The sequence below is a fragment of the Dipodomys merriami genome, unplaced genomic scaffold, assembly GCF_024711535.1.
Source record: "Dipodomys merriami isolate MVZ:Mamm:240054 unplaced genomic scaffold, mDipMer1.0.p SCAF_4, whole genome shotgun sequence".
In the NCBI taxonomy this organism is placed as follows: Eukaryota; Metazoa; Chordata; class Mammalia; order Rodentia; family Heteromyidae; genus Dipodomys; species Dipodomys merriami.
Window position 1 is genome coordinate 50,169,494 of NW_027205603.1, and position 25,690 is coordinate 50,195,183.

A 25,690-nucleotide genomic window follows, 5' to 3' on the forward strand; every position below is an offset into this window, starting at 1 on the left:
TTCCTGTACTCTTATGTACAGTCAGTAAATGTAAGGAAATGGGGGAAATTTCCACAAATCTGCTCAGAAAAGCAGAAGACATTTCTCTTTCTTCCTTTTTCATTGTGATCTCTGGAAACTACTGTAGGTAATGTGGTATTAAAGAACAAAGATATACCTAAAACAATTTATGGCAATTCAAAAGGATTAATTCCAGGTCTTTCAACATGACAGTATAATGAAAATTTTACCTAGAGTAGGTTCTACACTGAACTGAATTTAGCATTAAAGTAACACCTAGAAGTTTAACTTTTGCCCTATAAGCTTAGGAAAAAAATAAAGACATTGCTCTCCACATTACAGATCATGAACACTCCATTTGTTCTATAAGTCAACCAAATGACAGGTATGATAAAACATTTCACACTGAAGCCACAGACAAAGTAACTAATCCTAAATAATTTCACATTATTATGAAAAAAACACAGAAAAGCAAACAGTTTCAAGTAGTTAAACAGAAGTAATAAATACATGTAAACTATCAATTAAAGGGTAACAAAACAAACAGGCCTAGAATTTTAGAAAGTTTAACAAATTTAGTAGCAAGATAGAATAATATATAATTTCCAAAAGAAGACACTCTCAATTTAATGTAGAAAGAAATATAAATTCTAATAAAAGTGACCAGGTAGAAAGGATTATTTATTCCTTTTCTAAATAATTGTGGGGGGTTTATTTTTTGTTAGACATCAGGCATCATTTGAACTAATGTAGAACTTTCCAAACAAGTGCTTTAAAATTTTTATTCTAAACAATTAATGGCAACCAAATGTATTAAAAGTAAGCAACTTTTCATGCTACAGTAATCCCATTTTTCCCTTCATCTGACAGATAGTGAAGCTCCTAGAACATAAATTAACATTGTTCTGGTGCTAAGCATATTCCATAAACAGGTAGAATTCACATCCCTGCTGCTGTGGAGATTGCTTTCTAAGTGAGACAAATGAAAACAAGCAAGAAAGTGAATAAAAGTTGGTATGTGCTATTGCACCCTGCCATTGTCAACCTTCTATAATACTCTCCTTTGCTTCTGTGCTACAGGATATAGTTTAAATAAAACTGTAATATGATGAAGGTCTTTTGATATTTCAGATAAACTCTCCTGGCCAATTTTCAAGGTAAATCTGTCTGAAAAAGATTACAGTAACAGCAGCCAGAGATCACCCAATATTTTTACACATTTTAGTCTGCAAGCTACCTATATCCTGTGACACATATTCTCCTTCTTTTTAATTCTTTTAAAAATGCAAACTAACTTGGCAGGGGGAGGGTGTTGGGGAAAAGGAAAGTAGGAGAAAAATGAGGGAAGGGGGTAACAAGTTTGCAAGAAATGTACTTATTACCTTACATATGTAAATGTAACTCTCTGTCCATCACCTTAACAGTAAAAAGAAAGTATACAACTATTGTCATCTGATATGCCACAAAAAAAGAGGCCAGGGACTAAATTTATCTACAGTCACAATTTTGTCAACTCCTCACTAAAAACACCTTGGTAAACTTGCCTTTCAGCACTATCAACTCTATATTTTATGCTTTGCTTCTTTTTAAGAAATTGATTCTCCTTTTTATTATTTTTCTGCCAAAATCTCATTCAACCTTTTCTTTTCCTAGAGCTACTGTAGTTTCAAATATGGTAGTCTCAAATCAGTTGTGAAGAACAGGGCCACCTGCTCTGTTTCACAAAAATATTAGGAAAAAAATGCTTGGCAGAAAAGCCTGTTAAGTTATACTCTGCTGAAGACAGACCTGGCAGAGATTTGCTTGCTCTCCACCACCTTCCCAGGGCAGAAGAACACAAAGTCTAACATTCCCTTACCTTGCTGGAGGAACATCAATATTGGAAGAAACAACTTTTCGTTTTTGCTCAAGGAGACAAATGGATCGAGTGTTTTCTTTCTCATGGTCGATGACTCGGTTGGCTTTTTTGGTGTCTGCTGTTTTCACATCTTCTTCCATGGCCAAAGGGAACAAGTGATGAGACATTTTTTTACTAGAGTCACGTTTTAAGTCCTCTGATTGAAACGTGAAAGTCATTTCCCGCTTAATACTCCCCACCTGTAAAATGAAACACAAAAACTGTTACATAAACATCGTAGCTTTGCCTGACCATCATGGGAAAGTACTACAGGCACTTTCCTTCATGTCTATTGACAGGAGATTACTGTTTATATGGAGGAAAATGAAAACTGTTTAGCAAAACTCAAATAACTAGCATTACTACGTAATGTACAATTGATTCAACTGTCCTGACTTAAACAAAAGACATCACAGACATAGAAAATGCCTTCTTTGAATATCTGAAAGTGGAAGAACCTAACACTTCTATATTTCAGGCTCATTATCATGTACAAAAAGGAAAATTAAAATTTGTCTTTGACTAATCTTAGCCATTTTTGTTAATTTAGGAAGTAATGTTTTTATCCCTTATCTATTATAGTTAGATCTTAATAAAAACCTCTCCTAAAGCCATATGATTATGAAGTCAGATGTCTTTTTCTTATAATTATTAAACTAAATGCAATGATTAAGACATAAGACTGATATAAAATTAAAGTTCAGTGAATTGATTCCTGTTATGTCTGAATTTGGAAACAGAGACAGAGAGAGAGAGAGAGAGAGAGAGAGAGAGAGAGAGAGAGAGAGAGAGGCTAAATTGAAGAATGGTTTATTTTTGTAAGGTAAATAGTATTGCCACCAATAAAATTTGGAGAAAACTAGTTCAAGTCCTGGGTAGAAAGAACAAGTTAAGACTGCTGTAATCTGGAACCTCAGCAATTAATGTAGCATATTTCAAAATATGGTCAACTACAAGACATTTCATACACCATTAGACAACCCACCCCTTCTTGTGGAATTAGTCTGTGGAATACATTTGTAGAATGAGTAATTCTTTATCCACCCACTTAAATAGAAGATATATTTATTTCTTCTTAATTTTAGCAAAAGACTTTTATCAGATTTAACACAATCCAAAAACCATAATCCTAAAGCATTTTCAGACCAAAGTGAGAGAATTTGTGTTTGATGATAGCAGAATCTGATGTTAATAACTAGAAATTCTTAGACTAAAGGAAAGCTCAGATATTTGTGATGAAATCACAGGACCTTCCTACAGATGACAATTTCCAGAACCCAGGGATAACTTATTCATGCTAGCATATGACTTTGATATGAACTCACAGAGCTCTACACAGGGATCCATCATCTCTGCAGCCTTTCCAGGAAAGAAAATCAACTTCTATGATTTTCCTAGCATACCTACACCCAACTCCAGAGGAAAATGTCAGATAGTTTTGGTCCAAATATATCTCATTAAAAAGTCACCATAGTTCAGAAAGAACAACACTGCCCCATTTGTTAGGAAATGGAAAGACTTAGAAATAATTATATTAAATAAAGTAAGCCAGGCCCAAAGAAACATAGGTCCCATGGTTTCCCTTATTTGAATAACTAGCATATGTCTGAGACAAGCAGAAAAGGTCAAAAGCCAAGTACATATGACAATAGAAGATGAGACTAAGTGAAATGAACCCCAAGATAGGGACACAAGAGGTTTTATCTTTGGTGCTGTTGTTTTTAATGTACTTATAATGTACTATGTGATTTTTTTTGTTTCTCTTGTATGTTCTTCCCCCATGATATAACCCCTGTTTCACTGTATTTGATTCTGGTGCCCTGCATCTTGTATATACATTTTTCTAATTTGGGGAAGGGAAGGGAAATAACAAAATGCTGAAATAAGGATACAGGTTGACCCATTGTAACAATGAGATGTACAAGACACTCTGTTGAAAATTAACTTTACAACTTTGGAGGGGGCTGAGGGAGGAGTTGGGGAGGTGGGGAGGGAAGGGATAGTAGGGGAAAAACAAAGGAGGGGGTAACAATGCTCAATGGGAAATGTACTCATTACCTTACTGTACAGTATCTTTACAATAAATATATATTAACAAAAAGTCACCATATTTCTTAGGACATTTTAATGAATAATCCCAGCTATTTAGGAGGAAGATTGGAGAATCATAGTTGGATTATCTCAAAAAACAAGCAGGAGCTGTGCACTAGTGGCTCATGTCTATAATCCTAGCTACTCAGGAGGCTGAGATCTGAGGATCATGGTTCAAAACCAGCCTGGGCAGGAAAAGTCTATGAAACTAATCTTCAATATGCCACCAGAAAACCAGAAGTGACACTGTGGTTCAAATGGTAGAGCTGAAGAGCTGAAGGACAGTGCCCAGGCTCAGAGTTCAAGCCCTATGACTGACAAAACAAAAACAAGCAAACAACAACAAAAAAAAAACAAATAGGGCTGGGAAGGTGGCTCAGTGGTAGAGCGCTTGCCTTGCATGCCTGAGGCCCTGGGTTCGATTCCTCAGCACCACATAAGAAAAAAGGGGAAAAAAAAGCCGGAAGTGGCACTGTGGCTCAAGTGGTAGAGTGCTAGCCTTGAGCTGAAGAGCTGAAGGACAGCGCCCAGGCCCAGAGTTCAGGCCCCACGACTAGACCAAAAACAAACAAACAAACAAACAAAAAAAACCCAAGTAGGTTGTTGTTCTTTGTAATCCCAGCTACTTGGGAGGCAGAGAGGTTTGAGGCTGAGAACAAAATTTTATAAGATAAACAAATGAAAAATAAAAGGATTAGGGACATGGCTCAAGTGGCAGAGCACCTGCCTTGCAAGTACATGTGGCTCTGAGTTAAATCCCATAAATTAAGAAAATAAATACCTTAGTAAAATAAGTGCCCCCCAATTAGTGTCTGCTTTTAAATATTAACCATTTCAATTACATCAATATATAATAGAAAGAAATAATATTTCACACTTCCAAAAAAGTAATGAATGTTCTACAAAAATGTAGTCTGGAAAATCTACAAATATTTTCAATATCCATTACTAATCAATATTCTACACTTTCCTATTTATATAAACATAGGGATAAAAGAGAATTGCTTTTCACTTCTTTACCAGCCTGTTTCCAGCCCAGATTGCAACAGACATACTTCATAAATATACTTGTATACAATACATAAAGGGAGAAAACAAGTGTCTTTTTTTTTTTTCCTTTCTTCTTTTTTGTGATGATCCTGGGGCTTGAACTCAGGGTCAATGTGCTGTCCCTAAGCTTTTGTGCTCAAGGCTGGCACTCTACCACTTGAGCCACAGCTCCACTTCTGTTGTTTTAGTGAATAAATGGATAAAAAAGTCTCACAGACTTTCCTGCCCAGGCTGGATAAGAAACCATGATCCTGGGGCTGGGAAGGTGGCTCAGTGGTAGAGCGCTTGCCTTGCATGCATGAGGCCCTGGGTTCGATTCCCCAGCACCATATAAGCAAAAAGAAAAAAAGCCGGAAGTGGCGCTGTGGCTCAAGTGGTAGAGCGCTAGCCTTGAGCTGAAGAGCTGAGGGACAGCGCCCAGGCCCAGAGTTCAGGCCCCACGGCCGGACCCCCCAAAAAAAAAAAAAAAAAAAAAAAAAAGAAACCACGATCCTCAGATCTCAGCCTCCTGAGTAGCTAGGATTATAGTTGTGAGCCACCAGTGCCCAGATATCTCAGCTTTTTTGGTTAAGGCTAGCATCCTACAACTTGAGGCTCAGCTCCCCTTCTAGCTTTTTTAGTGGTTAATTGGAAGTAAGAGTTTCCTGTAATTTCCTGCCTGGGCTGGCTTCGAATTGTGATTCTCAGATCTCAGCCTCTTAAGTAGCTAGGATTACAAGCTCTTGCCACTGGTGCCCAGCTATGTCATGTTTTGGTTGAATATTCTGGTACTAGGCTTGAACTCATACTTTGTTTCGCTTTTTTGCTCAAGGCTAGTGCTCTATCACTTAAGCCAGGCCTCCACTTCTAGCTTTTGGTCATTAATTTGGTGTAAGAGTCTTTGAGATTTGTCTGTACAGAAGCTTGATCCTTAGGTCCTCCTGAGTAACCCCTGATACCTGGTGTGTCTTGGTTTTGATGATTATCTAGCTTCTTCCTATGTGTCAAATATTACATTGATTAAATATATAAATAACCAACAGTATTAAGTTGAAACAATAATTGACATCCATGCCTTTCTTAGGGGCCACATAGACTGATTAAATGCATCCCATTCAACTTTTAAAAGAAGACAACACTAGAATAAGTCCATCTTTCATCCTTCCTAATTATAGGTAAGAGAAAAATCTGAAGCTAATAAATGCAAATAGAATTTCCTACAGAAAAGTGACACTATAATCATATTCTATGTTCTTGGCCAAAACTTTAAAACAAATATATACATACATACTATTCAACAGCATAAGCTATAAATCTAAAGTACTTTCTAAACAAAAACTACTATTAATAGTAACCTAAAAATATTAGCAATGGGATAGATTTCAAGGATAACTAGACTCTTCTTTTCAAACCAGAATTAAAGTGACTAGAAATGACTAAAGAAGACAATAAATAATTGCAGAAATGACTAAGATGTTACAATAATAAGTAGTAGGGGATTGGGGAACAAGTCTCACACTCAGCTTTTGCAAATGTACACTGACTGAATCTCTATGAGATCAGCTCAGAATGGGAAAACTGGGCTGAAGAGGAGGACTAGAAATATCCCCAACAGCCTTAAAGACTAGAAATATCCCCAATAGCCTTAAAGACTTTTCTAAAGGCAGCTGCCTACAGTTGTTAGCTACTCAGGAGGCTGAAATCTGAGGATCACATTTCAAAGCCAGCCCAAGCAGGAAAGCCCATGAAACTCTTTATCTTCAATCAACTACCCAAAAGCCAGAGTGGAGCTGTGGCTTGAGTGCTAGAGTAGTATCCTTAAGCAAAACAACTCAGGGTCAGCACCCAGGCTCTGAGTTCAAGCCCTAGCATAAAATAAAAGAGACTCTTCTATGGAAAGTCAAAGTCAGGAATTTCTGGAAGGTTCTCTTGGCTTCTGGTACTATGTGAAAATCTGGAAGGCAAAGGAAGGTACTACAAGCTAATAATTGGCAACATTAATAGTCAGAGGTAATGATTTGATTCCCACAATGGACTAGTGAACTCTTGGCAATGAAATCTTCCCCCCTCAAAAGATTCACTGTCCTGAAAATATGTCTTTAACTGAGAAATTGGGAACGAAGGTTTCATTCTTCAGAAAAAAAACAAGTAAAAAAAACCCTGTGAGGTAATGAATGAAGGAAAATAGCAAACCCATAGATCAATAGTTCCCAGGGGAAAATAGACGCCAGGAAACAATCTTCAGTCTAGATTTTAAAATGTGTTTCTTGTACAGGAAGACATAATTTAATTTTAATTCTAAAATTAAACCTGTAGTATGTGATGTTCATTGTTGCATTTCAAAACAGACAATGACAAATTGGAACAATGAAAGGTAATCTGGAAAATGAGGAAGTACAAATATTTTGTCTATAAAATAGATTGGCTATGACTGGCATCAGTGCTTTTTAATACATGCAGGGCTCTCTTAACAAAGAGGAAATCCTTGAACCAGGATCAGTGATGCCCACTTCTGCTTTTTATCTCCCTTCTGACCTTCTATTTTACTCTTCCCTTTTCTTCTTCTACCATATTATGAATAAAACAGTTTCCATATATAAGAAACACTACTTTAAGCTGAGTGCTAGTGGTTCCCATGACTGTAATGCTAGCTACTTGGGAAATTGACATCAGGAGGCTTGCAGTGCAAAGCTAGCATGGGCAGAAAAGTTTACAAGACCCCTTTCTCAACTATCTGTTGCTTGCTGTAGCATACACTTACTACCCTAGCTTCATGAAAGGCTGAGACTGAGAGGTCCAGGAATCTCCATTCTCAAAGGAAGAAGTTGGCCATGGTTGGCATGTGCTTGCTGTCTCTGCTACAGGGAAGCAAAAAAAAAAAAAGGAAAAAAAGAAAGAAAGAAGGAAGGAAAGAAAGAAAGAAGGAAAGAAAGAAAGAAAGAAGGAAAGAAACAAGGAAAGAAAGAAAGAAAGAAAGAAAGAAAGAAAGAAAGAAAGAAAGAAAGAAAGAAAGAAAGAAAGAAAGAGAAGAAGAACTAGAGCCCAGCTGTGCACCTGCACAGGAAGCACCTGACTCAAAAGTGATCAGTGCCAGGTAGGTGCCGGAGGCTCACACCTGTAATCCTAACTACTCAGGAGGCTCCAATCTGAGGATCTTGGTTCAAAGCCAGCCTGGGCAGGAATGTCCGTGAGATTCTTATCTCCAATAAACCACTAGAAAACAGGAAGTGGCACTGTGGCTCAAGTGGTAGAGAGCTGGCCTTGAGCTGAAGAGCTGAGGGATAGCACCTAAGCCCAGAGTTCAAGCCCCATGACTGACAAAAAAAAAAAAGTGATCAGCACACATACACAGGACTAAAAATATGGTTTAGTGATAAATCACCTGCCCAATATGCACCAGACCCCAAGTTCAAACCCCAGGACTGGGGAAAAAAAGAGAAAAGAAAAAGCAGAAAAGAAATACTATACTACTTTAATTGTATTTTCATAAAATCATATATTATTAAGAAGAATCTGAGAGACCTCTCATTCACATTGAAACATTTTTGCCTTTCAATATTTTTGTAGAGCATAAATGTCCTTCATCTTCTAAATATTAGTTATTACAAAGTAAGTGCCTGTTAAAATTCTTTTTTAAAAAGTGAATGTCTGGGAAACATTAATGTTTATTCTTCTTCAACTCTCCTCCCAGGTGGGATCTCCTAGAGAGAACAGCTTCTAATAATTTATCACAAAACTCCAAATTACTAACCATGCACAAAATACCTATGTGCACCAGGTGCCGTGGCTCAGCCCTATAATCTTAGCTGAGATCTGAGGACTGTAGTTTGAAGCTAGCTTGAGCAGGGAAGTCCAAGAGAAACTTATCTCCAATTAACCAGGAAAAAGCCAGAAGTAGAGCTATGCCTCAAGTTGTAGAGCACTAGCCTTGAGAGAAAAAGTGAAAAGAGAGTGTCTAGGTCCTGAGTTCAAGCCCCAGTACTCTCAAAATTAAATGTATAAATAAAATGTCTGGAGGTGTGGTTCAAGTGGTACAGTATCTGTTTAGCAAGCATAAGGCATTGAGCTCAAACATTATTATGGAGGGAAACACTGTTTTAACAATCATACATTTAAGGAAAATAAAGAATATACAGACATATTTATCACAGAAATACTTAAAGTATTAAAAATAGAAATTATGTAAATATCTCAATAAATTTTGTGCTTAAAAACAAAGATGTGGGCCACATGAATCCAAGCAACTTAGAAAAAAAGATTGGGAGGATCATGGTAGGAGAGCAGCCTAAACAAAAACATAGTGAGACCCATTTCAATCAAGAAGTTGGGCATGTAAGCCTGTCATCCTAGATATATGGGAGATATAGGCAGAAGTACTACACTCTGAGGTTAGCCCTAGGCTGAAAAATAAGATAAAAGTAAAAAGGGGTTGAGGTGTGGCTCAAGTGGTAAAGTACTGACAAACAAGGGCAAGGCCCTGAGTTCAAAATTAAAAAGTCTCTGTACAGTTTACATAAAAGAAATTTAATATATTGATTGTTAAAAATTAAAAACCAGTAAGTATAAAATGAGCACTAAGAAGAGGGATGTATATATAAAGAAAAGGGAGATGGAAAGATAGAAATAATTCTCAAAGGACATTCTAAAATTCTAACAATTACTTTCTTCAGGGACAGATTTATAAGCAAAACATTACTTTTTGTCCTTGTAATTTTCTCAATATCCATGTATACTTTAGTATTTTTAAAACCTATCACAGTATCCTACATTAAAAAAGATAGACTTTTATGTGATTATTTCTCAATAATTAGCATTTATGTAACTAATATTTTTCTGCTATTACCTTCTGGTTATTAGAATATGTGCACTTATTAAACAAAAAGCTAATTTCTTAAAATAAGATATCCACTGGAACACTATGACTTCCAGCCTCCCTTAATTATATTATTCTGCAGTAACTACCATCAAATTCCCCCTTCCTACCAACACTGACGCCCTCCACAGAGCACAGCACAGTCACACATTATGCAGTTCAATCTCTTTCAAGGGAACAAAGCTTCAATGTTCAATTCTATGAGAATACTACCAATTACCAATTACAAACGGACAAATAAAACTCAGAATCTTTATTCCCAATGAACAGCTTTTGTTTTTCTAGAAGATAATCAGTGTATACATAAACACGTGATATACACTTGAGGAAATTGCAATATTTTAACAAGAAGTTCATGGTTTCTATTTAAATTCTGAATTTTTAGATGGTAATGTCCTTTGTAAATTGAAGGCAACTTTCTGAAATGAAGAGTAGGGCTCAGCCTCAGTATACAATCATGTGACTTCCACAGGAAGATGTTACACATCAGATGTTACCCACTTACTTGATCCATTCTGCCTGCGTGTACACTTAACTGCACCTCAGGCCACCTTAATCCTAACACCTACCCTGTGGATGAGATGTAAAAAGCATGTGTCAACCCTAACTTTTGGATGTTAGTCTCAGTTACTCATCTCAACCCAATCACATTTGAGGAATTGGCTCTAAAGATTAACTAGATTTTCAGGAAAGCCAATCCATTTGCCTTCTGGAACTTTCTGAATATTAAGAATGGACTATAGATATTCTGAAAAAGGACATGACATTCAGGTTGCAGCAAAAATTATGGTTAGAGAGTAGGCAATAAAGGACATGTGGGTAATCCCTTTGTCCAAACAACTCTTTAAGAACTTGCCATTTGGGCTGGGAGTGTGGCTTAGTGGTAGAGTGCTTGTCTAGCATGCATTGAAACCCTGGGTTCAATTCCTCAGTACCACATAACAGAAAAAGCTGGAAATGGTACTGTGGCTGAAAGAGGCAAAGGGCTAGCCTTGAGCAAAAAGAAGCTCAGATACAGTGCCCAACCCCCGAGTTCAAGCCTCTGGACTGGCAAAACAAAACAAAACAAAACTTGCTATTCACCAGGAAATCACAGGTCACACCTGCACAACTTTATTTATTTTTTTATTTTATGTTTTTTTGGGTCCGGTCGTAGGGCCTGAACTCTGTGCCTGGGTGCTGTCCCTCAGCTCTTCAGCTCAAGGCTAGCACTCTACCACTTGAGCCACAGTGCCACTTCCGGCTTTTTTCTTTTTGCTTATGGGGTGCTGAGGAATCGAACCCAGGGCCTTATGCATGCAAGGCAAGCGCTCTACCACTGAGCCACCTTCCCAGCCCCCCTGCACAACTTTATAAGAGAATTTTTTCCTACATGTTGCCAAGAGGTGTCTGAATATGTGCAATTACTAAATGAAGATTTATTTAAGGAACTTGCATATCTCACAAGTTTAGTGACCAATGGCAATAACATATCAACCACCATGTGGAATATGGAATCAGGGACATAGATTTAAAACCATGATATAAAAGGAGAAACCATGCTTAACATTAGTAATAGGAGCAGCTGATTCTATTCATTTGAAATGTTACTGCTAAGATCCATGTTCAAAGAAAGATTGGAATCTTGAGTGAAAGGATTTTTTTAAAAAGCACATCCAAAAATAGTCAACTGAACTTCTACTTCAAATTAAGTTCTTCAAATTTCGTGCAAGGTACACAGAACAATAAGTTGGATGGCAAATCTATCTAGTCTTAATGAATAGCTATGGTAGAAGCACTTTAAAAACAATTGCTTCCAATTACTACCCCCTTAATTATATTATTCCCTTAGCCCTCTGAAATCACTAGTGTTTGCTGACTGCTTTTTCCCAAGTGTATTGTTTTTCTATACCAAGACAGAGTCAAACTATGAAAACGAGATTGGTTTAGTGATGATGTTGATAAGTGAAAAATAAAATTTTGTGTGGCAGGATTGAATCTCTGCATTAGGTTTCAGTATCACACATTCAAACCACACAAGTACACTCTCTCAGTAATTAGTGTTGTAAATGTTGGGTTTACTACTGCAAGTTTTAACTTTAATATCTTGACAATTTAATATTCAACAAAGCGTGACTTGGCTCAGTTAATGGCAGATTAGTCAGCAGCACATTTAAGATGGAAAGTTATTGCAAAACTCTCTAGTGGAAGACAACTTGGCTCAGGTTTCAAGCCTTCTATTAACATTATGTAAGTGAAAACACACAGCTTGGGCATTTTTTTAAAAAATCCTTTCAGAGAATCCTTGAACAGAAATATCTATTTCTGTAAAATGCAACATTTAATTCAATCTCAGCTAGGTTGGTTGTATATTTCTTTTCCAACCCAAAGTAAGGACCCAGGATATATCAATGTGGGTCAACCACATTGGATTTTTCTTCAGGATACAGAATTTTGTGCTCATTACATTAATAGATACTCTGTTTTCTACAATTCAAATTTTAAATTCAACTAATCACATCCAATCTATTTGAGTCCTGTGAACTAGAATCCAGTTAAGAATTTAATCTAGAATTCAGTCACTACTCACCACCTCCACAGTTACCACTTTGGTCAAGCCATCATTGTGTATAGCTTAGATTATTAGGACAGTAGCCTCCTCCCTGGATCCCTGCTTCCACCTCCCTTGTTTCCTAGTTCCTTCTCATTAATAATAGCCAGCCTAATCTTTTCCTTAAAAACTAGACTCAAGCTCCCCCACCCCACTCAGAATATTCCAATAGTTCCTCATTCTCCCAGGATGAAAAACAAGGACTGTAGGATACCGTCTATCTAATTTTCTGTCTCTGCTACTCTCTCCTTCCATTTCCTCCTCTATTGTGCTATGTCTGTCAAACAGCCATGTTTTTAAAGGCTTAGTCCTGGGGTGTGCTATCAAAGAGGTAGCGGGATTGAACACAAGGTAGAGCCTAGTAAGAGGTCTTCCTGTCACTGGGAAGTCTCTTCCTCTTCCTCTTTCTTGCTCATTCCTGACCACGTGGCCTCCTCTGACACACACTCCTACCTTTATGTTCCGCCTTACCACAGAACAAAACAGGGCCATCCAACCACAGACTGAAATCTTTAAAGCTGTAGATCAAAAGAAACATCTCCTCTTTTTAAGTTATTTCACAGAGTGTGATCCCAGTATGTGCAAAGATGAGGCAAGAAGATCACGTGTCAAGGCCAGCTTGGGATGAACAGTGAGAACCTATCTTAAAGAAAAAAAAAATGGATGGCTCAAGTATTTTGTTACAGCAATGGAAATGTAATACAATCCCTATCATTATTGTCCCTGAACATACTAGGTATACCCCTGCTACAGGGCCTTTTCCTTGGCTAGCTACCTCGTTTTTCTGGAAATGTTCTTCCTTCAAATATCCATGTTGCTTTCCTCCTCACCTTTTCTGTCTTTGCTCGAACTTCTCTTGCTCCTTTCCCACTGCTCCTCCCCATGTTCCATCCCACATGGCTGATCTTTCATTTATTTTCACTTTATTACAAACTATACAACTATTTTACACTTATTATCTGACTGTTCTATCAGAAATCAGCTCTCTGAGGATAATAGGCACTGTTTGCTTTGACTACTGTTACATCCTCTGGACTTCAAAACAGGGTGGGCACCCTTGTGAAATGATGTGAAGTTTCACATGAGATTATCTGAGTTAAATGGTAACCCTAGTTAAAATCTAAGGATGGATGTGAAGTTCTTGGAGCTACAAAGTGTGAGATCATAGAAATTTCACACTGTGAGGTCTTGGCCTCAAACAATATCCTTGGTTATCAATGGTGCAGCAGTGAACTGTGCTATAATTTTGAGAAGAAATAGGAAATGGTCATGATTTTAACCTTTTCCTCACTAAGGTTTCCAAATTTATATGCGAGAAGGCAACCCTTATTTTATAATAAATTGCAAAGAGATAATAGGGTTTATTTCTAAATTATAGGATTTTTCAATCCTTTTTTTTTTTTACATATGTCACCAGGTTGACCTATGACAAATCTAAAGAGAGATAATATGATAGAATTTCAGATACAAATCATGGTATTACATAAATTTCCAAATCCTAAAACGAGAAGATTCCATCCTCCAGGGTAAATATTTTGGGACAGACCATGGGTTAGCCTGGTCTCAGGTATATCTCACAACACTTCCACACACCTCTCTGTGGCCTTCATGAATTCTATACACTTAAGAATAGTGATAATGATAATAAATGCAGCTGTATTTCTTCTATTTTTTTTATTATAGTGACTATTTTATGCAGATGAGGATTCAGGTCCTACTCAAAGTTTTTAGTTTTTCTAAATTTCTTTCAGAAGAATCAGGAAGGAGTGTTTTACTGAGGAACAGCTGATTTGCACAAGAACTGTCTATTCCAGCTACAGTAGTTTCACTAACTGCTAGTGCCACAGCCAGAAGGGCCATGCTGGTGACCATGAACTTAAAAGAGCCTTTTCTATGACCCTCTCAGAGCCATCTCCTCTCCTACTGCGAATCTCTGAGGTCCTCTGTAGAACTAGCCCTAATTCTACACATAAATGCACAAAATGAGGGAGAGGAGATTAGTCGGTACTAAGGCAGTATATAACAGCTTATTTTCTTCATGGGTTAAAATGTGGCTTGTAGCTGACCTAAGATTCAGACCACACCAAAATGTACTTTCTGTGATTAAAATGCACATTATAAAACAGTGGTTGGAAGAGAACTTTTGGGTACAGTGGAGAATAATTCTAATAAATAGAAACAGAAGGCAAAATCAACTACTGAAAAAAAATTACATAATTTATTTGGGTTCACCATGGGTCAACCAAATCCTTTTTATGCAGACTGACCCAGACCTGGATGTCATATAGTGACAGGCAGCACACGCCAGAAGGCCAGAACTTCCACACTAGAAAGAAGCAGCAAAGGGGAGGGAGGAGAGAAGAAAAAGGAGTGGAGGAGGGTATAGGCATTAGGGTCCTGGGTCAAACTCACAGTGGGAAGACCTGCTTACTCCCACACAGACTTCCATTTCTGGCTACAGAGGCCATTTCTAGCTTTGAATGCGGCTTTCCCTCCACACAGTCATAATCCCCACCCTAGACCACACTTTACTGTTATGTGGTGTTTGGGGTTATTGTTGTTTTTCTATTTGTTTTGTTTTGTTTGACCTTGAACCTGTTTCAACTTCTTCTAACCAACAGTGCTGGACTAATACTAACATGGTGCTTTTTAACTCCTTTGCTGATAAGAAGTCAAAATTATAATTTTTCACGTTCATCTGTGGTTGTCACAGTCTCCCAGAACATCTTAAAATTTTCAGAGCACATTAGAAGCAGAATTTGGGTAAAAAAAGAATATTGGTTGCTGAGAGTTATCCCTTCAATATATACTTTATTTAAAATACAATTTGCCATTCCTTTGGGCACTAAATAGCAAATGAAATTAGCAACTAAAGTTGAAAACTAATGAATTCGCATTGGATCTTAGAATGTACTCTTAATCCATAGCTAGTTTATTACTTGACTAGCTGAACAAATGACTAAATAAGGTCTACTAATAAATATAGTTAGACTTTGTTCAAGCAATTAAGCAATACATATTAGAATAAGTCCATTCATCTGCTTATCATAAATGATTTGCTATAATAAAACTCTTAGTAGTATATGAGTGTAAATGAGAATAACAGGAAGGAAATAACTCCTACTTTAAAACTGAAACTTCATAAGAAGTCCAGAACTGGAATAAACAATGGTAAATGAATATGAGCAGATCTCACCACAACAAGGCATACTCCAGGGCTGGGGATGTAGCTAAGGGGTAGAGTACATGCTTAGCATGCATGAGGCCCTAGATTCAATCACAACATTACCAAAGAAAAAAGGAGGAGAAAAGGTTATGCTCTGGGGTATCTTGCTCTCCTACTCCAAACTTCAAGTGGCTAAGCCAGCCTTAATAACAACAACACAGGATGCTACATGTGCATGTAATAAATGAATAAATACACAAATGTGGTGGTTCTGCTCCTATTAGTACTCTGAGAAATACAATATAAAACTTGGTTTAGGGGCTGGGAAGGTGGCTCAGTGGTAGAGCACTTGCCTTGCATGCATGAGGCCCTGGGTTCGATTCTTCAGCACCACATAAGCAAAAAGAAAAAAGCTAGAAGTGGTGCTGTGGTTCAAGTGGTAGAGTGCTAGCCTTGAGCTGAAGAGCTGAGGGACAGCGCCCAGGCCCAGAGTTCAGACCCCTCAACCGGACCCAAAACAAACAAACAAACGAAACAAAAAAAAAAAAACTTGATTTAAAGAACTTATGTATTTTCTCTCCCTCTTCTCCAGTCTCTTAGAAATTACTTGGAAGCAAAGAATAAGTTTTGCCCAGTGTATTTCAGGCATCTGATCTATTTATACTCGGCACACACTGTGTTTCATAAATTTTGACTAGTTAATACAATTAAGTAAAGGCAATTAGTACAGCAAGAGTGGATAATATATAAAATCAGGTTAAGGTGATTTCTATTTCACACTCACAATTCTTTGAAATATTCAGAAGAAAAAAAAGACAATAGTAGTAGATAGTAGTTAGTAGTAATAGTAGTAGCAGTAGTAAAGTAGATATTAACTCCTTACTTGGTGTAAAACGCTGAATTAAAACTGCCTTCATGTATATTTTTGAACAACAATTCAAGAAAAGTCCTAAGAGGAACATTTTTACTATCCAAATTTCAAAAGATTAGGAGACAAAAGCATAAAGAAGGTATGCAAATGAGCTGAGGTATCTCACAGACCAGTCTCATCATCAGATCTCCCTCCCAATGAAATGTTGTCCATTGGCAATCAACCATGCTCCCCCATCCTTTATCTTAAAAACCTTCTTTGATCCTTGGTTGTCATCAACAACTTATCTTAAAAACCTTCTTTTGACCCTTGATTCTCATCAACTACTGTCCCTCTGCTCTATTCAATGTCACAGTCAAAATATGCATCCAATGATCTCCTTAAGCTGTCTTTATTTCACTACTTCTATTTACCCTTCAACTTACTATAACTGATTTCTATTTCCATCAAAACTATAACAGAAACATGATTTTGCTAGTTGTAAGTGAATTATATACCACTAAATTTAATTACCACTGAGTATAAATAAACACTTTTAGTTCAACAGTACTGAACACAATTAAATTCCATGAAGCATCGTCTTTTCTTGGCTCTAGTATAGCAAGCAGTAAGCAGTCCCAATTCTTATTTGTAGACAACAGCATTAACAAGACAGTTTAGCATAAGAATTTCTAGTAGTTCTTAAATGCTAAAATGGGGCTGAAATGTTCAATAGGACAACTGCACGCTGCTAGAAGAAAAGTCCAGTCATATCACAAGTCTGAATTAGTAAAGAGTACCACAGCATTCCCTCCTACCACTCAATTCTCATGGCAACAGGACTAAAAGCTGGCACTTGCACCACAGATGCCACCTCAGCACCAGGAACCCTTGCCATATGTTTGTCAGATCTCTTCTGCATGTGACTAAGCCCCACAACTCTGTTTCAGTGTGTCTCTTGTAACACACCCAGGTGGATGAATTGTCTTCGCAGAATTTAAGTCATACACAGAATTGTATCTGTAAGGTATTCTGGGAAGTTCTGACTACAGCAGCAGGGGAAAATAATAGGGAGACAGTTGAGGTATTGAAAGAGTCAAGCCATAGTCCCAGACATATCACCAGATGTTTCTGCATTTTTTCCCCTCGATGCCTTCTCTTCTGCTTCTCACAATACATCTTTTCTCTTTTCTTTTCTTTCTCTTTCTCTTTCTTTCTCTGTCTCTGTCTCTCTCTCTCTCTCTCTCTCTGTCTCTCTCTGTCTCTGTCTCTCTTTTTGGTTTGTATGCCACGCTTAAACTCAGGCCTTGAACTTTTCTGCTCAAGGCTAGCACTGTACTACTTAAGCCACAGCTCCACTTCCAGCTTTTTTGACAGTTTAGTGGACATAAGAGTCTCACAGATTTTCTTTGCTTGAGCTGGCTTCGAACCATGATCTTAAGATCTCAGCCTCCTGAGATTACAGGAGTGAGCCACCAGTGCCTGGTTCCAATATGTTTTCAATCTTCTGTCTATTTTCATTGCCATCATCATTTTCCACTTGGATTAGTGCAAGAACCTCTGGCTAACCTATCCACTTCTAATCTTAACTCCCAAGAAACCACATGTTATTCAGAGAACCAAATAAAACTGATTTAGCAACTTTAATATACCATATAAAAATATTGCTGAAAGCTATAGTTATATACTAAACTTTTAATCATACTACTTAAGGAAACAGATACCCTTCAGTATGAATTGAAGATGCTAGAAAGATTCTGAGAAGCTCTAGATATTCCAACAAGTAGGAAAGATACCAGAAATGCTACTAATAGGGTTGTCACACTTAAATCAATGACCCAGCAGCCCTGGTTAAAATATAAATATCTCAATCAAGCCAGATGTGATGGTACACATCTGTAACACCAGGACTTAGAAAGCTAAAGCAGGAGGATCTGAAGTTTATGGCCAGCCAAGCTACATGGCAAGTTCAAGGATATCCTAGCTATCTAGTGAGATGCTATCTTAACAGAAAAAAAGGAAAAATATCTCAGGAAAAGGAGTTATATTTTCTATAAGATTATATAAAGCTGGAAACTAACTCAAGAGTTGTCACTTGCTAGGTGACAAGTTGCTCTAGAATTTATTTTTAACATCTCTGTACTTGAGGTCTGGTCCTCACCTATTAAACTGAGATGACAGGTGAATGAATAGGAGAAAATGGAAGTAACTAGTAAAGTAACTGACTTCATTCACAGTGGATCAGCAATGAATTGTAACTCTTTCTGTCTGGTACTCCCTAAGAATTTGTTTCTTTACAATGATTAATATCCTGTATGATGTCTAATGAAGTATGATGGCAATCTGACACAGGCTCAATCTGACACAATTTTATCGAGAAGAATGGGGCTCTGTTCATTGAGAACAGTTCAGGTCACGAGGAACAGCAAAGGTAGGTAAGGCCTCTGAAAGCCTTAACTGTGAAGTGGCTCCCAAGAGAAGCAGTATAGTGATAAAACTCAAGAGAATAAAATCCATCTCACTAAGCAAAATTTGGCCTCCAGTGAGGCCAATGGAGTACCATCAGTCTCTGCCTGTATTATCCCACTTCATGAACTCTTATCTTCACCCTGGAATCTACATACCCTAATGGGTAGTGGGTAGAAGGAGGAAGAGATGTGCTCTTCAAAGGCACACCACTGCCTGCCTTACTCGGGGTCTCAGAGCCTGAGCAATGACAGAGTCAGAAGATAAACCCACCAGAAAGAAAACACATCCAGAAATGTGCCAACAGACAACTCTACTTTGGTTGTTACTAATGTGTACCTACCTACATCTGTTGACCTCCACAAATAATGAAGTTACTTCCTACCAATATTTCCCATATTTTGGCCTACGACTGGTCTCAATATATAGTTTGTACTTTTTTTTAAATAGCAACTTTGTTTATATTAATTGATTATCCCTCCAAAATACATGTCAAAACTTAATTGCCACTGGGAAGACAGTGGAAGATGGGAATCTTTAAAAGGTGATTAGGCCATAAAGGCTCCTCCCCTACAAATGGATTGGTGCCATTATCTCAGGAACAAAAAGTTTATCTTATCTGGGGAGTGGCTTTGTTACAAAAATACATTTGTACACCAACTCCTCCCTCCATACACAGATTTCTATACCATATTATGGTATATCTCATAGATGTATACTTTCCAGCTTGTAGTACTACAAGAAATAAATTGTTTTTCTTTTTCTTTTTTAATTTTTTTTTATTGTGAGAATACAGAACAGAGGAGTTACAATTACGTGGGCAAGATAACGAGTACATTTCTTATCAAGCATTGTTGCCTCCTCTGTTTCCCCTTCCCATTCCTTCCCATACTCCCCCCTCCTCCCCGCACCAGATCCTTCCCCCATCCCCACCAAAGTTGTAAAGTTTGTTTTTCAACATAACAACTTGTACATCTCATTGTTGCAATGGGTCCACCTGTATCCCTAGTTAAACTATTTGTTTTTTCCCTTCCCCTTCACAAATTATACCAACATCAAATACAGTGAAAGCATGGGTTATACTGTGGGGGAGGGACATACAAAGCAACAAAGAGATCATCTTATAAATATGTTAGAAACAATTGCATGAAAGGAAAAAAAACTAAAAAAACATTTAAATACTTATCTTGGGGTTCATTTCCCTAACATCAACTTATCTGACCTTTTTTGCTTGACTCAGACATATACTAGCTATTGCAAATAGGGGAAACCATGGGACCTATGTTTCTTTGTGCCTGGCTTACTACTTCACTTAATATAATTTTTTCCAAGCCTTTCCATTTCCTAACAAATGGGGCTATGTCATTCTTTCTGATGGAGGCATAGAATTCCATTGTGTATATATACCACATTTTCTTGATCCATTCATCTACTGGGGGGCATCTGGGTTGGTTCCATATCTTAGCTATGGTAAATAATGCTGCAATAAACATAGTCGTGCTGGTAGCTTTAGTGTGGTCTGTTTGTGATCATTTGGGTAAATGCCCCAAAGTGGGATTGCTGGGTCATAGGGGAACTCTATGTGGAGTCTTTTGAGGAACCTCCATACTGCTTTCCAAAGTGGTTGAACAAGTTTACACTCCCACCAACAATGAAGTCAAGTTCCCTTCTGTCCACATCCCCTCCAGCATCTGTTGTTATTAGAGTTCTTCATTATAGCCATTCTAACTGGGGTGAGGTAGTATCTCAATGTTGTTTTGATTTGCATTTCTTTTATGGCTAGAAAGGTTGAGCATTTCTTCATGTGTCTATTGGCCATTCTTATTTCCTCTTCAGAGAAGTTTCTCTTTAAGTCTTTAGCCCACTTATTTATTGGGCAGTTGTTTCTTTGAAGATTTGTTTTGTGGGGAATTAATTTTTTTAAGTTCCAGGTATATTTTAGATATGAGACCCTTGTCTGTTGTATGGCTAGTGAAGATCTTCTCCCAATCCGTGGGCTTTCTATTGATCTTGCGAGCTATGTCCTTTGCCATGCAGAAGCTCTGCAATTTCAGGCAATCCCATTTGTCCAACCTTTCTTTGATTTCTTGTGTTTCTGGGTCTCTATTACGAAAATTTGGGCCTGTGCCAAGGAGACCTAGAGTTTCTCCTATTCCATCCTGTAATATTTTCAGAGTGTTTGCTTTGACTCCGAGGTCTCTGATCCATTTGGAGTTGATTCTGGTGCAGGGTAGAAAACTAAAGCTAGATCCTTATATATCACCCTGTACCAGAATAAATTTCTTTTCATTATAAATTACCCCGACTGTGGTACTCTATTATAGCAGCATAAAATGAATTAGGAGCATATCCCAGAGTGATATCATTTAATTTTGCTCTCCAAAGATAGAATTTATTGGAGGTGAAATTTTATAATTTTACAGACTTTGTATACTAGTATTCTCCTTACAAACACAACCATGTGGCTCTGATAGCCCTATTTTACAAAACAAGGCTTGGTGAGCAGCCAAGTTGTGCTTATCGCAAAACCCTACGCAGGCAAATGACAAATATGTGTTTAAGCACGTCAAAGGTCACACATTCAGTTTTTAACAAGTTGAAGTCTTTGTTCATGTGTTAGCTATCTGAACAATATTCTCCTAAAAGTAGTAAAATATGCATAAGTCACACTTTACTCTCTAGCTTCAAAAGGCAAATAAGTTGTTTACAGCCAAAAACATGTACATTCTTCCTGGAAACCAGAAGACAAGTGATAGACACTATATAAACACCTTCTGTGTGTCTGTATAGCACACAAGTTTTCAGTATATGTTAATGTACTAATTCCCAGCGAAAACACCTCTTAATGTGCTTATTTAAAGATCATTTTCAAGAAACTCTTTATAAAAGAAGTTGTATAAAAGATTTCAAAGAAGGTAAAAATTCTAAAGCTTGAATATTTATTTCAACCCACACATATACTAGTCTCCTTTTTCCCAGAGATAATCGGGAATAAAGATATTTTAGTAGACTTCTGAAAAGAGTGTTTGCTTGAAAAACAGTTATTCAATAAATATTTTTACTAGCTGTTTCACAAGAGATAATAGTGTAAATTTTTGTGGGGGGAATGGTACTAGAGTTTGCACTCAAGGCCTTTTTCTTGCTCTACCACTTGTGAACCATACCTCCAGCCAGTATATAGGTGTAAGCACACACAGAGCTTACAGTGCAAGGAGAAAGAAGATCACAATTAGGAGAATAGTGTAAAACACACCACATCACAACTGCAATACAAAGTCTGCTAAGAGAAATTTGTTGAAAAGTCAAGAACATGTATATGTTCTTTGCTATTAAAGAGGAATTGCAGACAGGCCTGGGAAGGCAACTCTGCAGAAGTTATCTTCTTCAGCTCAGGCTGCTATTGCAGAATACCATACACAGGATAGATTATAAACAACAAACATGTACTTCTCACTGCTCTCAAGGCTGGGAAATCAAATCTAAGAACAAGGCAATGGCAAATTTGGTGTCTGACAGAAGCCTGCTTTTCTGGTTCATCTGGATGGCCATCTTCACATTTGTCTTCACATAGTAGAAGTAGCTAGAGAGCTCTCTTGGGTTTATTTTACAAGATAGCTTATAAAACAGACCTCAGAGCTTTCATAATGGTGTTCCTGAGGGCTCCCAGCTCCTGTCCAAATCATCTTTCAAAGGCCTCACCTGCTGATAGCATCATAGAGATTAGGGCTCAACACAAGAACTCAGAAGCAACACAAACACTCATTTGGAGCACTTCCCAACTAGACAGGGCCAGGGCAGATTTATCAACCCACTGTTGAGTTTCGAGGATCCAGCTGGTGTTTAAAAGATTCAAGGCAGGAAGCAAAAGCTGCTTTTCTTGTTTCATCTTGGAACTTAAAATTTTTTAAATATGCCTCTAAACTAAATACACTAAAAAATTTTATGTAGAGATAATAAAAAGGTCTTGGTATTAGAAATGTTTCTAAGTGTACAAAACTAGAATCTTTTTTGTGTGGTTTTTTTTTTGGGGGGGAGGTCCGGTCGTGGGGTCTGTACTCTGGGCCTGGTGCTGTCCCTTAGCTCTTCAGCTCAAGGCTAGCACTCTACCACTTGAGCCACAGCACCACTTCTGGCTTTTTTCTTTTTGCTTATGTGGTGCTGAGGAATTGAACCCAGGGCCTCATGCATGGAAGGCAAGCGCTCTACCACTGAGCCACCTTCCCAGCCCCTAGAATCTTTGTTTTTTTTCATTTTTGTGCTAGTAATGGTGCTTAAACTCAGAGCCTTATGTTCCTGCTTGGCTTCGTCCTCTAAAAGCTGGCACTCTGCCACTTGAGCCACACCTCCAGTTCCCAAAACTGGAATCTTTCTTGATTCTTTTATTTCAACGAAGTCCGAGCATTTGAAGTGCTTTCTATGAAGAGTTGTGAACAGAAGCTATGGAGGATCTATTCTATTCTGTTCTGTTCTAGCTGCCTGTTATCTATTTCTGCTCCCACCATTTTTAGACTTTCATACATAACCACTCAAAACTAATTAATGTACATAAAATGTGCATTAATAGATATGTAGACTAGAGTACCCAGACCATACTCTTCTTCGTTTCTGCACTGCTTCTGACACTGTAGTGGTCAGTGAAAACACTGATTGCTGGGGCACTGTTCCATGCCCAATGTAATGCAGATCATTTCCTGTGCTCGCACTTCGATTTCCTCACACAGGAAGCTGACCTTGCCACATTTAGGAAGTTCCAGCATTTGATTAAAAGTAGTGCTGATCTAACTTTCTCTATTCACCTTTCTCCCACTATTTGCCTGGTTTACATCAGATCAAAAAGTGGTAGCGTGGTCCCCAGTACAAGGCATTCCTCTTTAAGGAGGAAAACACTCCACATGTCTAGATACAAATGACTTCCATAAATACTGCTGAGATTTTGGAAGGTCTTGCATCACTGATGAATCAACTGTCTTACAGACTGGAGAAATTAAAGAGCACAGCTCAATATCACAAAGCAGAGGAAAAACAAAAACCAAACAAATGAAAACAAAGCCAGAGGAAAAATCACAAAATCATGACATTTGGAGCCATTCTGTTCAGGTATGTAGATGACACATACTTTCATTAAAGTGTCCATATTAAAATTCTTTAATGTGTATAAGCCTAGGTGGGTATTCTCCTAATTTACCATGCTCATTATGCTCAGGGATCCAGGCTTTATTCTGACTATTCTTAAAGAAAATGTCAACGTAAAATGGTTAAGCCCATAACCTCTGCTATGCATGCAACACTACTTGACACTTTCAATTTCTAACAAACTTAAAATAATGTATGTTATTTTCTATCCTGCTGTTATTGTATTGTTCAAGGATAGAACACATAGCTACCTTGAATTCCTTTTTACAGATTGTAGGTTTTGCTCATGCTAGGTAAATGCTCTACTACTGAAATACACCCCCCAGCCTACTACCTTGGATTCTTACAAGGAAATGCTGCTCAGGAATCGTGCATGACTAAACTTGAGTCTCCTGGTTTGGCAAAGATCTGCATTTCTACCAACATAATCCAGGGCCATACTGATAGCAGTGTTTTACTCAATGCACTGAGTAATGACTTACATACTCTTCTCTGATGTTTTCTCAGCAGCTGCTCCAGTGAATCTTGTATGTAGGTTCCAGTAGCAATTATTCATTTCCTAATATCCTAATTGATATTTTATCTCAGAGGATAAGAGCTAAGAGACATTGCAGACTTACTATTCAGCTTTTAAAGTATTTACACACATGCACAGACATAGACACATGCACAGAGACACACATGCAATTACAAGTTTTAATTACTCTATTTGAAGATAGTGCTACCAGGTCACTTCAAAATGAATGGTGGTTTACTGGTAGACAAAATATATTATGTGAAGTCAAGCATTATTCATCTATAGCAAGCTAGATAAAATCTAAATCAAGCATTGAATTTTAGCCTTGTCAAGACTTGCAAAGGAGATGTTTTCTAGGCAGACTGTTGAAGTAGGTACTGTTTTGAGTTAATGTTTTTGTTTAGCATGAACCACAAAACAATCATATATATTCAATTCAACTTTAGTAGAGAAAAAACAATTGGCCAATAATCTTTCAGAACTTCAGACTCCTATGGATTCCCAAAGACATCCAACTCAGTATAGCTGCAGAGTACAAGAATAGCATGCAAAAAAAAAAAAAAAAAAAAAAAAAAAGGAAGCAAAGGAATGTAAGAAAGAGAGGAGGACATAGTGCTATGCAAATAAATCCCATGAGAACTGAAATTTAAAACACAATACCCTCTACCATTACTCCAAAAGAAATACAAACTTAGCTATAAATCTAACAAAAATATGTACAGGACTTGTATCTTGATAATTATATAACAAAGATCTAGAAAGAAATCAAAGATGTTTATTGAAATAACTCCAAGAGATGGAAACAAGAGGCTTTTTTTGTTATTTTGTTTTTTCCTTAGTTGCTGTTTTTGTTTTCTGTACCTTTTTTCTTGTATGTAAGCTTATCTGTTTGGGGGAAGGCAGAGCAAAGAAATGGATGAACAAATGTAGCAATTATACCCACTACACAGTGTTGATAACGAACTATACAACTTGCAGGTACAGGGTTGGGAGGGAAAAACTGGGAGTAAAGGAGAGAAAAGATGACACTGTCCAAAAAGAAATGCATTCACTATCTGACTTATGTAACTGTAACCCC

At 37.5% G+C, this 25,690-nt stretch overlaps 1 protein-coding gene across 1 annotated transcript in view; it reads right to left on the reverse strand.

Moving 5' to 3' along the window:
* Znf704 (zinc finger protein 704) overlaps positions 1-25,690 on the reverse strand; it is a 187,216-nt gene that overhangs the window by 133,930 nt on the left and 27,596 nt on the right. The window contains exon 2 of the mRNA XM_069990974.1: positions 1,859-2,097. Coding sequence (XP_069847075.1) covers positions 1,859-2,097 — 239 coding nt within the window. The remainder of the gene's footprint in view (positions 1-1,858; positions 2,098-25,690) is intronic.